The sequence below is a fragment of the Trematomus bernacchii genome, unplaced genomic scaffold, assembly GCF_902827165.1.
Source record: "Trematomus bernacchii unplaced genomic scaffold, fTreBer1.1, whole genome shotgun sequence".
In the NCBI taxonomy this organism is placed as follows: domain Eukaryota; kingdom Metazoa; phylum Chordata; class Actinopteri; order Perciformes; family Nototheniidae; genus Trematomus; species Trematomus bernacchii.
The window spans coordinates 4,773,960-4,786,373 of record NW_022987727.1 but is presented as its reverse complement, the minus strand read 5'-3'; the positions used below and the strand labels follow the sequence as shown (position 1 = coordinate 4,786,373).

The 12,414-nt window shown below is 41.0% G+C and overlaps 1 protein-coding gene across 4 annotated transcripts in view; it reads right to left on the bottom strand.

Annotated features, from left to right (window-relative positions):
• Positions 1 to 2: 2 nt before the first annotated feature.
• Positions 3 to 12,414, bottom strand: part of clstn1 (calsyntenin 1) — a 36,785-nt gene continuing 24,373 nt past the window's right edge. For 2 of the 4 annotated variants that reach the window (XM_034144969.1, XM_034144970.1), the window contains 11 exons: positions 11,679 to 11,800; positions 11,387 to 11,549; positions 10,969 to 11,019; positions 9,789 to 9,946; positions 9,278 to 9,426; positions 8,267 to 8,511; positions 7,145 to 7,315; positions 6,637 to 6,782; positions 5,970 to 6,105; positions 4,902 to 5,086; positions 3 to 3,294 (listed from right to left, as the gene is read on the bottom strand). In XM_034144969.1, the coding sequence (XP_034000860.1) occupies positions 3,100 to 3,294; positions 4,902 to 5,086; positions 5,970 to 6,105; positions 6,637 to 6,782; positions 7,145 to 7,315; positions 8,267 to 8,511; positions 9,278 to 9,426; positions 9,789 to 9,946; positions 10,969 to 11,019; positions 11,387 to 11,549; positions 11,679 to 11,800 (1,721 nt within the window). In that variant the 3' untranslated portion in view covers positions 3 to 3,099. The remainder of the gene's footprint in view (positions 3,295 to 4,901; positions 5,087 to 5,969; positions 6,106 to 6,636; positions 6,783 to 7,144; positions 7,316 to 8,266; positions 8,512 to 9,277; positions 9,427 to 9,788; positions 9,947 to 10,968; positions 11,020 to 11,386; positions 11,550 to 11,678; positions 11,801 to 12,414) is intronic. The other 2 variants (XM_034144971.1, XM_034144972.1) reach the window with 1 other exon arrangement.

The following is a 12,414-nucleotide window of genomic DNA, read 5'->3' as shown; positions in this document are numbered from 1 at the left end:
AGTTATACCCCATCTCATCATCCTTTATTTTTGTTCACGAGCAAGCATCAACTTCACTACAATTTGCCTTTCAACGTGTAGAAAAGTGAGAGCAGCTCCAACAAGCACAAAGGAAGCATTCAACCGTTCTGAAAACATTGTCACCTTTCATTTTGAGCACATTTTTAAAAGAAAAGAAAAATATATATATCTGGAGTGTTGTGGACGTGTGAAACAGACAATCTGAGAATCAGTAGTGTGTGTCTCTTGTCGCACAACCCCACATGGAACGTACACAAACTTGTGGTTCATGCAAAGTAAATTCCCCTTAAATCTGAGTGTTATTACAGTATGGCTGCATTTCAGTTTGTTAGGCAGTGACATTCAAGTCAACCAAGTTACACTTAACTCGAGGGCTGATCGGAAAGCGTTAAACCCAGAAAACTGGACATGGTGGCATCACCGTGTGTCAGTGTGCACATATCAGTGACCCATGGTATTGTACTTTAGAATTGAAGATGAAATGTGGACATTAAGTGTTTGACGAAATGAGACAGAGAATTGAGACAGGCTTATACTCTGGTTCTTGTGAATTTCATGCTGCCCTCAAAATCATTTCCCAACCACTCAGGCAATAGGACACTGTTCAAAATTACCTTCCACTATACACAAATAGGCCAGTTTACAGTATACTCATGTATGCTGCCAAAGCAATTTCATAATGTACTGTACTTCTTTTTAAAGGTGGACTCCGTCAATGATTTAGTACAATTTCTATAGAAGATACAATATGGATCTACTTCCTCTACACAACATGGACACATGACATCTATGTAAAACATTTGTTCACTTTAATAAACCTAGCAGTGGACTATTGTTACAACAAACGGAAACAAAATATAATCCCCAGCTCTGTAAGAAATCTAGCATTAAACAAATACAAATAAAAAACAAAAATTGCCACAAATAAAAAGAGCACGGATGAGTGTTTCTTTTGTTAGACCTGCTAATTGCGCTATGATCGGAAAAAGGCACTCCCATCTCAGCCGGCTCTGACCTGGCCACCTTTTTATCTAAAGTCCAAGTCATCATGGAGGGGGAGACTGTTACTTCATTTCCAACACAGACCTTTTAAAATGATAAATTATTTCAGCTTAAGAAAAATAACTGTGTGACTCAAACCCTCAACAGAAGCCGGGAAACCGTCTTTAAGAAAAAGAGCCTTGAATGTGTTCGAGTTCAATTGTGGCCTCCAAAAATAGATTTGCATGCAAAATACGAGACTCAAATCACAAACATATTTCAGCTGGATAATGCCACGTTCCAATGCAGGTTTGGGAAAGGTTAACATTTTAACTTGGAAAACAAACACTAAGCGTGAGGGAATATTTGTATCTGGTTGTGTGAAAGATTTATACAACAGTGATGGACAACAGTGTCTGAGAGGAGATAGAGGTTGGACATATTTTCCCAATCAATTGTATAAGCTTTATACTAATACCAGAAGGACAAGTTTACCAAATGTAAACAAATATCTGTAAACAACTCTACAGTACAGTTTCATGTACGATAAAATCTGGTGGTCTACGACCAAAATAATTCCTTTTAAGATTCAAACAAGAAGATCAATTTTTAAATGTTTTCCTTTTGTAGTTTATGCAGTTATAACCTCAGGTGTAAGTCCTAAGATAGAGACTGTACAGTTTTTGCTATAGGAAACCGGTTTAAAAATATGTTTTATTATATCAGGTTAAGAAGCCGTGAAGAGATGTGAAAAAAAAAATTGCAACAACATCCTGAAATGTACTTTCATTTAATTTCTCCCCTCCAAATAAAAGCCAGCGACTGCACCACACATCCAAGCTGCACGAAAGCTCAGTCTCTGCTCTTTCAGGAGTTTAAAGGTTTATTTCCTCCCTACTTCTGTCAGCGCAGCAGGACAGGGTTACAGACTCGGCTTTTATAGCAGCGGAGTCCAAATACACTGGCAGATAAACGTTTGTACCCATATTTAAAACCGCCCACAGTACCTGCTGGCCTTGTGTTTGTACCGTTTTACACTACATGTCCATTTGTACATTAGCTTTTCTCCAAGTATTATTACTCTGAACAAAAAGAAAATCCCTTCTGTACAACAGTGAGATCTTTTGGGAATGAAATACACTGACGCCCGGAGTAGAGCATTGCTACCTGTGCAAGCAAAGCAGGGCAATGTATGAAGCTAAAACCATCCACCAGTCCTGCCTACCAGAAACAGAAATAAATGATTTTCCTCTTTGCAAAAAAAGACAAAATGGCCACCACTTTGTCATGGAAACCTCCGCTCAACAGTCCTGGGTTTCTCATCAAGAAGCAGACATTTTTATACAAGCATGATGGAACAGCTTTAGGAAATTTAGCGACATGCTACAGCCTGTGTGACACAAATATTCTACATTACGAACTGCGTCATTTTAGATATTGGACCCCGTTGAGTAGGCCTTCACTAACACATCGACTAATTACATGGTTTCTTTATATTTACAAAATCTTTAAAAAGCAATGTATTTCTCTACACATATGACTTCTCAAATATGCTCATGCACTAAAAGAATTAAAAAAAAGAAAAGAAAATGCGGTCTGCTCGTTGAAAGCATTGTTTTGTTTCGCTGCGGACTACAAGTCAAGAGAACTCAGGTCAAGCTTATACGTGAGATTAACGGCGAACAAATCTAAAAGCATTATGCAAAGAATATACATTAGGGGGAAAAAAAGTCTCCATATGATCGCTTTACGTCTGAGAGAAAACAAAAAAAGTGCAGGGTTGGCTTCCTCACACAGTTCAGAACAAATGTAGGCCAAGCTTTCCTGGGAATTAAAATATAATAAATACAAAAATAAACAGTAAAAATCAGCAATCCGTGATGACTACACTACACTGAGTACCACCACTAAGATAACAACAGGAAAGCCTTGACCATATATACGCAGAAGGGAATTTTTGTTTAGCTTTTCTTTTTTTACATCATGGCTCCTTGTAGGGGGGTGTGTGTGTGTGGATGTGAGAGTGTGAGTCGGTGATGTGTGTGTGATGTGTGTGTGAGCTTGTGTTTAGTGTTATATGTGTGCGTGTGTGTGTGTTTAGTAGGTGAGGGTGGAGTCGTCCCACTCCAGCTGCTGCTGTCTGCTGGCCGCCTGCTGGTCCTCCGGCTCTGCCCCCTCCTCGTCTTCGCTGCTCTCTGACTCAGCACTCGTGATGTCATCTTCCTCCTCTCCGTCCTCGCTCTCCTCCTCCTCTTCCTCCTCCTCCTCGCTGCTGTGCTGGTCCTCGTAAGTCTGTGTTGAAGACAGAGGAAGAGGGTGGGGTTGTTAGTGAAGAGACACGAGAATAGATATATTTATAGATCAAAACCGCTGCCTGCCTGGGTGTAGCTTCACAGATTTACACCAGTACCAACTGACTTAGTAACAGGCACATCCTAACATCCTGCTAAATGTGTCGAATATGCAATTCTTAGAAAGTAATTGAGGCAATTATTTTAATAAAATATTGAAACCCTCTTCCAGGGTGTCCCGCCTTTTCCCCAAGTGCATTCACGTTGACATAATGTAATACCATCATTATTTTTAAACAGTTTGTTTTTTTCATAACCCAACCTTGTTTTCTTGTATTAACTGATAACTGTATACTACAACTAGCCGTCTAAGAAAGGCACATAAATATCAGTAATAAAACATATGCATTTGATCTCAACCTGACTGCTTTGTGATGCTTAGGACAAAAGAAAGAACATTTCTTATGCTAAATTCAGCATTTCTGGTTCTCATCATTTACTGCAGTTGAAAAAGGCTAGATTCCCCACAGCAGAGTTTAATTTGGGGCTCACTTGTACAAATGTGCGAGTCTCACTAAACAGGGATGTGATGCTCTGTTCTACTGCAACCAGTGATGTGATTCAGGCTGACAGTTCAATTTCCCTAAAGCAGCTGTAAATACTGCAGACGCATTTCTCTAGATTAGAAGACAGTAGTCAAAGAGTACCACGACTATTTTTGGAAAATAGTTGGCGATACTGCATTTTGTTTTCAACGGCTTCAAGCTGTAAACGGAGCCTTCATTTTCTCAGGATAAAGAACCAGACAAAAATGCAAAGTGAAAGCGAGGGTTAGAGGGAACGAATCCAAATGACAATGGTGTCATCATTCTATCCATTACATCGTGCCTCAAAGTCTACTTCATAATGAGCAAAACACGTACTACTGCAACTCTTATTAGCGAGATAATGCTCCATAAATATCTTCGACAAAGTCTCTTCCCCCATGCCCACAGGGCTGCCAATCACAAAAGCTCAGATGAAACTAGGCCACAGTCACAGCATCAGCCCGAGCATTAGCAGGTAGAAAGCTGTAACCCGACCACATTTTGTTGAGAAGTGAAATTCTCTTCTCCTTTGCTCTGGCTAATCACCAGATTTTTTTTAATGTGTTTGGAAAATACTGAATGTACTCTTCCAATATCAGAGTAGCACATGATAATAAAGGCCCTACGTAGCTGTGTACGTAACAGGATGTATGATTACCTAGAAGAGCGTCAGGACACACTGTTTTAGGCATATGATAGCTATGTGACAATGATTAACATGCTGATTCAGCCTCTATGGAGATAGGCATATGACTGTCATGTTTATTGCTTACGCAGGCCTTAGCTAATCTGAAGTAAACATTGAATACTGCTTTGAACCGGTATTCTGCATTCTGCATTGTGACTGTAACACTCTCTTGTATATAAGCATGTCAAGGACACTATTCTGGGAACTATTTGTCCCACGCAGCTCTGTGTGACTACTTCCATTCTTGCAAGGATAATAAATACATGTATCCTGATATTGAAGACCAAGCCGGTGACGACTCGTGATATTTTTCCTAACAGAATGTATTTGTACCTCCATGGGGTTGACGGTGATGGTGAGGGCTGAGTCGTCCCAGTCCATCTCGTTCTCCTTGCCGCTCTCCTGGTCCCTCATGGTGCCCTGGTGTGCGGCTCGGACGCGGAACACGCCCAGGATGATCATAAACACCAGGAAGCTAACGCACACCACGATGACAATGGTGGCTGCGCTGGGAACGACTGTGATGAAGCAAACACACAGAATAAAAAGGTTAGATCATTTTTATTTGCACATGAAAACCCTGTTACAGCTCAATGTGTGGAGTCATGTCTCTGAGGAGTGTTTCAAGGGCTTCAGTTTCCCAGTGAGTCAGCCCTGATGTTAATGGCTTCTTACTAAACTGCGGATGAATGCTTTCGGCAGCTCTAGGTGTGCGGCTTTCATTAAAACGCTTTTTTTCTGTCTCCCTCCAACCTTCTCCACTTTTCCCCATATTAGCAGGACGGGGCCTCTCTGCGTGGCAGGCTTAGTGATCCTGACGGCCCAGAGGATTACTGCAGCCGGGAAATAAAAGGTTGTGCTCAGACCACCGCGTGTGCAGATGTCACAGACAGCACTCAAGTGTAATCCCTTAACTTGTGCCATAAAAAAAAGGCAAATAACCAGTGTTTTCCTACGTGCCCTATTTCTGGTTAATAGATTGTAATCCATCCCTGAGCAATGCTTGTTACACCAGAGGCCAAATGTGTTTCCTATAGCAACAACAAAGAGAAAAGATTACTAGTTGATTATTATGTTTGTTATTCATTTAAACATATGAATGCTGTTATAAGGTGACGGTTCAGTCAGCAATAGTGATCAAGTTCAACTATTATTTAACAAGATTTTGTTGTTTTCAGTCAAGATGTAAAGGATTTCTACATGTTGCAGCAGAATTTGTTAAGTGGCACTGAAACTGAAATTAATTTGTTTTTCTCTTCTTGAAAAGGGAGGATCATTTCAACAAAATGGATGCATTAGGAGAGGTAAATAAAAGGGTGGACACAGTGTTGTTTGTATAATGCAAAGGCAGAAATGTTCTGTATTGTATTCTGAACCCTAACGTTTCCCATGTTGCAGTACCTGAGGCCTGGTGAGCGTTGACCAGGTTGTGCCCGGACAGATCCAGAGAGGCGTGATGCACAGGGTTGATGAAGTTGGGCTGCACCATGGCGTTGTTGGCCTGCTCCACAGGATTGGCTGTGTGGATTACATTAACCTAGAAAGAATACAAACACAATCTTTCACAAAAAGTTCTCGACAAATCTCCATTTGAGATGTAGCTCGAGCCAAATTAATGCTTTTTGGAACATTAGCAGTGTATGAGGTGGAAGAAGTATTTAGTATTCATTCAACTTGTATGTATAAGTAGCTTTACTATAATGTAAAATATTCCGTTACAAGTCAAAGTCCTTACATTACATCAAGTTATACTTGAAGTAGAAAAAGTAAAAGTACTCATTGTGCACAATGGCCCATTTCAGAATCATCTAAACATGATTACACTGAATTATAATTGATGCATTTATCTGTTCAATACTTCAACTGTTGCAGAAAAATTAACTGACTGACTGACACAATATCTGCCACCAAACTGTAGGAAATGGAAACAGTTAAGTGCGACTCCGTCAAAATTGTACTTAATTAGAGTACTTGAATGTGCTTAGTAATTTTCCATCACTGCTGCTTGCACTCCTCTTTGTGAATGTGTCACTGTTTTGTGACGTAGCTGACGCATGCTCAGTCGTACCTCGACCTTGAAGTCGTTGCTGATGTAGCGGCCGTTCAGTTCAGAGCAGACCAGTTTGAATTTCCTATCAAAGAGAGCCTCTGTGTGCCAGTTCTTGTAACGGATGAGATGCAGGACCTGCTCGTAGTTTGCCATGGTGTTCACACCTGAAACACCCAGAGGAGAGCTCGTGTCAAAGAGAAATATGATCAGCAGTCATCAGAACGTCTCAGAAAAAGCTCTCTTAAGGACTAGAGAATTGTTGCAGGGAAGCATGTTTCTAAAAAGAATGGGGTATATTTTAAAATGTATCTTTAAAAATCATAATCTGTGAGACAGTAGATTTGGTAACTATGACCTTAAATCAGTCTAGTTAACAATGCGAGTGCCTACGTTTTAAATACTTACACAGGTACATTATACATTTTTTCACATGCGAGTCCTTAATATGACTATTTTAAAGAATGTATTCCTTATACAAAAGCAGATACGTTCATGTCCTGATATCAGTGCTGTGTGCTGTGTGTACCGGTGATGACGAGGCCCAGGTTAGAGGAGCTCATCTCCAGGCTGTGCTGCTGCAGCTGAGACATGTCCACCTCCAGACCCTCGTGCTCCCCGTCCAGCTCGTCTCCCACCACGCTCACTTCACAGGTGTCCAGGTTGTGCATGATCTCCTCTGACACCACGGTCTCTTGGACTGAATGAACAATGGAGGGAAAATATTTAGATGTGAGTAGGGATCTTCTCAAATTGAGGAGTGTGCATTGGGTCTGTAATGCAAGTTTGTTGTACGCCAATATCAATGTTGTACGCTAAGGACAAGTACAGTACCCCAAACAACAAATATCTAAATGTTTCGCTACAACAAATAAAACATTTATAAAATAGAAAGTAGGCAAATCAGTCAAAAACTGTAAGGGTATAACTGAATAATTATATAATCAGCATAGTTTGGTTAAAATTAGGACACATCCCTTATCACCGTCTGTTGTTTGCAAAGTAATAAAGAAAAGGCTGCCATTTTGTGTAAAAGCTTTCTTTAAACCCTTTCAAAATGTACTTATTGTTTCCTAAGGATATTATATATCTATTTGAGTCAGAATGTGATGAGATCTTTGATTCTTGCTCATCTGCTGTGACATCTCTTGTTTTTTGAGGAAGGTGGGGCAGGGTAACGCAGGTAACAGCAGCAGATCTCAGGGAGTCCTTTTGTCCCATAATGCCTGCTCTTCACTACAGGACATTGCATCTCGCTGTATCTGTGTCACGTCTATTGTCTGTGAACGTCTTAGCTCATATACGAGCAGATGGCTGGCTGCTCACAGCCCCTCCCATAAAGTAGTAAACAACTTATCTTTGCACCCTCCCTCTCTACTCTACCCAATCCCTTCGGAATTAGACTTAATCCTCCACATCTCCTGCTAATGTACAGCTACACCACTATCAACTGTGCAAGGTCATTTAACTAAAGCAATAGATGGAGCAATGAATTAATCACACTGCCTAAGACTAAGATTACATATGTGGCAGTATTTAGAGTAGAAATCAAACTTCCTAACAAAGAATACTAAAATGGGTTGGCTTTATTTCCATGTTCCTTAAAACAGAATCCGGTGTTAAAATAAGGGCACGAGTGCATTTCTCATACCTGTAGGGTCATCATCAGTTCCCTCTGCTGCTTCAGATTCAGCATCAGCCTCCACCTCGCGGGTGATGGTGCTCACGATGCGTAGCTCGGGGAACAGCGTCACACCTTCCTGGCTCTCGAATTCTGCGGCGCTGCGGGCAAAGTGATCGATCCCGCTCAGGCTGATCTTTGGCTCCTCGGGCTGCAGCACCATCACATAACCTTCAGCATCTGGCACTGATACGCAGGACTCCTCGTTGAAGCATCTGCGGGAAGATTTGAGTTGAAATACTTGGTAACCTGGATCTTTGACACTTTTTTTATTAAATTGCTGGTTTTCCCTCTGCGTTGAAAGGCAAAAAAGGGGCATTTTAAGAATCTTACAATCTAAAAGTGGAGTCAATTCTCATTTCGCAGTTATGCAACCCATATACCTATAAACTGCTCATTATACTGTTTCTCCACGTTTGTTAAGATGTACACCAACAGCTGGAGAGTTGCATTCACAGGTAGAAACTTAAAGTATAATGAAAATTGAAAAAGATTGCCTCATTTATCATTCCACGATGCAGATTTTTGCATATGCAAATAAAAAAAGCAACGTTTCTGCAGCACTAACTGGAACGGATCTTGCTGTAGGCTCAGCAGAAACCTAGGTCTGAATAAATTGCTTTCATGCATCATTTGTAAACACTGAGCAGATTTGTTATTCACAATCCAGTCTCTGAATACATGATTGTTGAATCTACATCAAAGAGAACAGAAAAACTAAATGCAAAATCCTACAGCTCATCTGTCATTCTCCAAGCCTGAAACATTTTTATGTGTTGTCTCTTTGTTATGGAAATTACGAAAAACTCCTGACCTCTATTTTACCGCATGAAACCATCCTTACATTTAAAGCAGAAAGACGAACCCTCTCTGAATGTCTATTAGGCAGAACAAACCTGTTACATACACTCCGGCTGCTGCTGACTGACAAATGACTGACATTGAATATTAAGTATTTTTGGGATATTTTTGGCTACTTACTTGACGGTGGTGGAGATGCGAAGGTGCCTGATACCAGGTGTGGGAAACTGGCGAGAGTTCAGGTAGGAGACGTGCTGCATGACCTTGTCAAAGGCATCGATGTCGTCTCCCTCCACGGTCAGAGAGGACTGGTTGGGGTTAAACTCAACCTGAGAGGAGAAATTAGGTGACTGAGATTTGAGGCAAGAATGGGTAACCCCTCAGTGCTAACCTTAGAGCTGAAATGTTGAATTCATGTCTAACACAGTTGACTTTTTTTTTTTAAATCACTTCCAGTTAAAGCAGTGTTTCCACACAAAGAGGTTGGGATATTTATCTGAGGTGTAGATCTTTCTCTACTTTTTTTGTAAAATACTGTTTACTCAGACCGTTCAAATCACTCTTTTGGTTGAATTCCATAAAAGGATCTGTAAAAGGAGATTTTTCTTTGCTTCCCCCACTAGGATAACAAGCCTCAGAGGTTGACTGACTGAGTGTGTTTTGTGTCTCTAAATCACTGCGTTCTGCTCACCTTGACAGCTGAAGCTATCTCCTCAGGCAGCTGCACATCCAGTCCTTCCTTGCAGGTGTACAAACAGTCGATCACCTTCTTGTTCTCCAGCTTGCCAGAGCGGATCATCAGCCCCGCTAGGTTGCCCCGGAAAAACTGAGCCATCTTAGCATTTCCACCTGGACATATCACAACAGTGATGTGGAAAGTAACACACACACACACACACACACACACAAAGAGTTACTCAAGTGTATATTCCACAGACTTCACCATTTCTGGGCTGGTGATTGAACCATGCTATCTCAATGTGCAATGCTGGCGTGAATGACGTTCATGCATGTTAGTATGGGTGCCCTTACAAGGCCTGGGGCCACGAGAAGGAGACAGTGGGGATGATGGATGAGCTTTTACACGCCTTAAACATGCAACATCTGCATTAACAGGGTGAACCACTGCCTTACTGTGAAATAAAAATGACTGGAAAAAAAGAAACTTAAAAAGGGGATTACATAAAATAATGGTGAAATGAATCCTCTTTAGTCACCTTCTATTGAAAATGTTAGTATAACTGAGAAATGTAGTATTGCTGTGTGTGCATCAATCCTGCTGAATGAGAGGTTTCTCCCTGTTGAACCACAATGAGTTTAAGACTGCACCTCTGCTAAGTCGCAGACAAACCGGAGCTCTGCATCTCAAGGTCACAGCCATCCAGTGTGTGTGTGTGTGTGTGTGTGTGTGTGTGTGTGTGTGTGTGTGTGTGTGTGTGTGTGTGTGTGTGTGTGTGTGTGTGTGTGTGTGTGTGTATTTGTGTGCTGCAGTATCTCTGTTATCTGATATGGAGGAGTTGCTGCTTCTGACCCAAAGGTCATGTTATGAAAGAACAGTCTGCAGGAGCAAACTGCTGCAGCCAGGTCAACATTTCATGCTCATGTAATCAATGTTCTGCTCTGCTTGTGTATCTGGTTGATGTAGTGAGAGGAGTGTATGAATGAAGAATTAAGAAAATACAAAAACAAATGCAATACACAGGCAGATCAAAGGACAATCATCCATACTGCATCATGCTCCAAACATATCTGTCTGTATCTAGAATGTGTAAGAATCATTCTAGTCGTAATGGTATGATAATGCAGTTAGCATGGTGGGACATTGTGGACACATGGACATATTTAAGGAGTAAGGGAAAGATTTGAGCAACCTGAGGTGGGCTCAGAGACTGACTCAGTGTCATTGTCATGTCCTGAGTTGTCTGTAAAGGACAGAAACAAGAGAGCAAGGAGAGACAGGGAGGAAGGTTGAGGATCTGTAGCAGAGACTTCAACGCTGAATACAAAGCCATGGTGCATCATTTGAGAAATAATTAATACAATAACGTGCACATCACTAATCAACAAATATAATGACAGATTATCAGGTAGAATTAAAGCTTTTACTAAATCTTTTTACTAGCCACCAAAAAAGGCTAAATGTTACACAAACCACAAAAATTCACACATTCTCTAGAATGTATTTGTGCTTCTGACTTGTTTATAAGTTAATACACTTTATCCCAATACTGAAATATGGTTAATTTAACGTTAAAGCATTCCTCCAACAAGAGATAGTGAAGAGTGTACCTTGCCAGCAGGCACCGATGGTGAGCTGGGATTCGATCTTGGAGGAGTGCAGTGGGTAGTCCTCTGTGACCAGGAAGGGCTCGAAGGTGGTCCCATCCACAAACAGAGACACAGTGGGGAACTCGATATTCAGCACATAGTGATGCCACTCTTTGTCACAAGCCTGCGAAGAACACGACAGAGGGAATTAAGAACTGTAAGATGGACTGAGAATAGCACACCTACTCTTAGCGAAATATCGCGTAACGCTATCATTCTCTAAAGACAATGTTTGGTGTTAGCAGCAGCTGACCTGGTCGAGCTTCCAGTGGAACTCGGCTGGTTTGTAGTTCTCGGCCTCTGATGGGTCCTGGCGGAGGAGCATGATGAGCCTGCAGTTGTGGACGTACAGCGAGTAGTGGTGTCTGTTCATCTCTGCAGGGGAGAATAAAGAGAGGAGATTAAGATATGAAATAGGGCTGCAAAAAAAATTAAACCCGTTTTATCCTTTGTTTCTACGCGTCTACATTATTGTAATGCACTTTATGCCGGCCTAAACAAGACCTCGCTGGCACGCCTGCAGCTGGTACAAAACGCTGCGGCTCGGCTGCTTACAGGAACACGTAAGCATGAGCACATCACCCCAATTCTGGCTTCCCTCTGTTTTTAATATGTGCTATAGAAATAAAGTGGATTGGATTGGATTGCAACAAACGACTATTTACATTATCGATTAATATGCGTATTCTAGATTGATTAATGGTCTGCTCAAAAATAAATAATAAATATCAGAAAATATCTATCCTAGTGGCAGTCCATCAAAGTGTCTTTTATATGTTTTGTTTTTTCAGTCTAAAAGCCAAAGAAAACTGAGGAAAGCAGGAAATCTAAAATGTTCTGCAAATTGTTGTTAAAAGTTACAATAAGGATTTATAGGATCATCAAAATAGCTGCAGGTATTCTTTTCTTTTTTAACTGCCCCACTACAAGAGTAATAAGAATGACATGTACATGCTTCAGTACTTTTCAATCAAAAGTGGTATAACTCC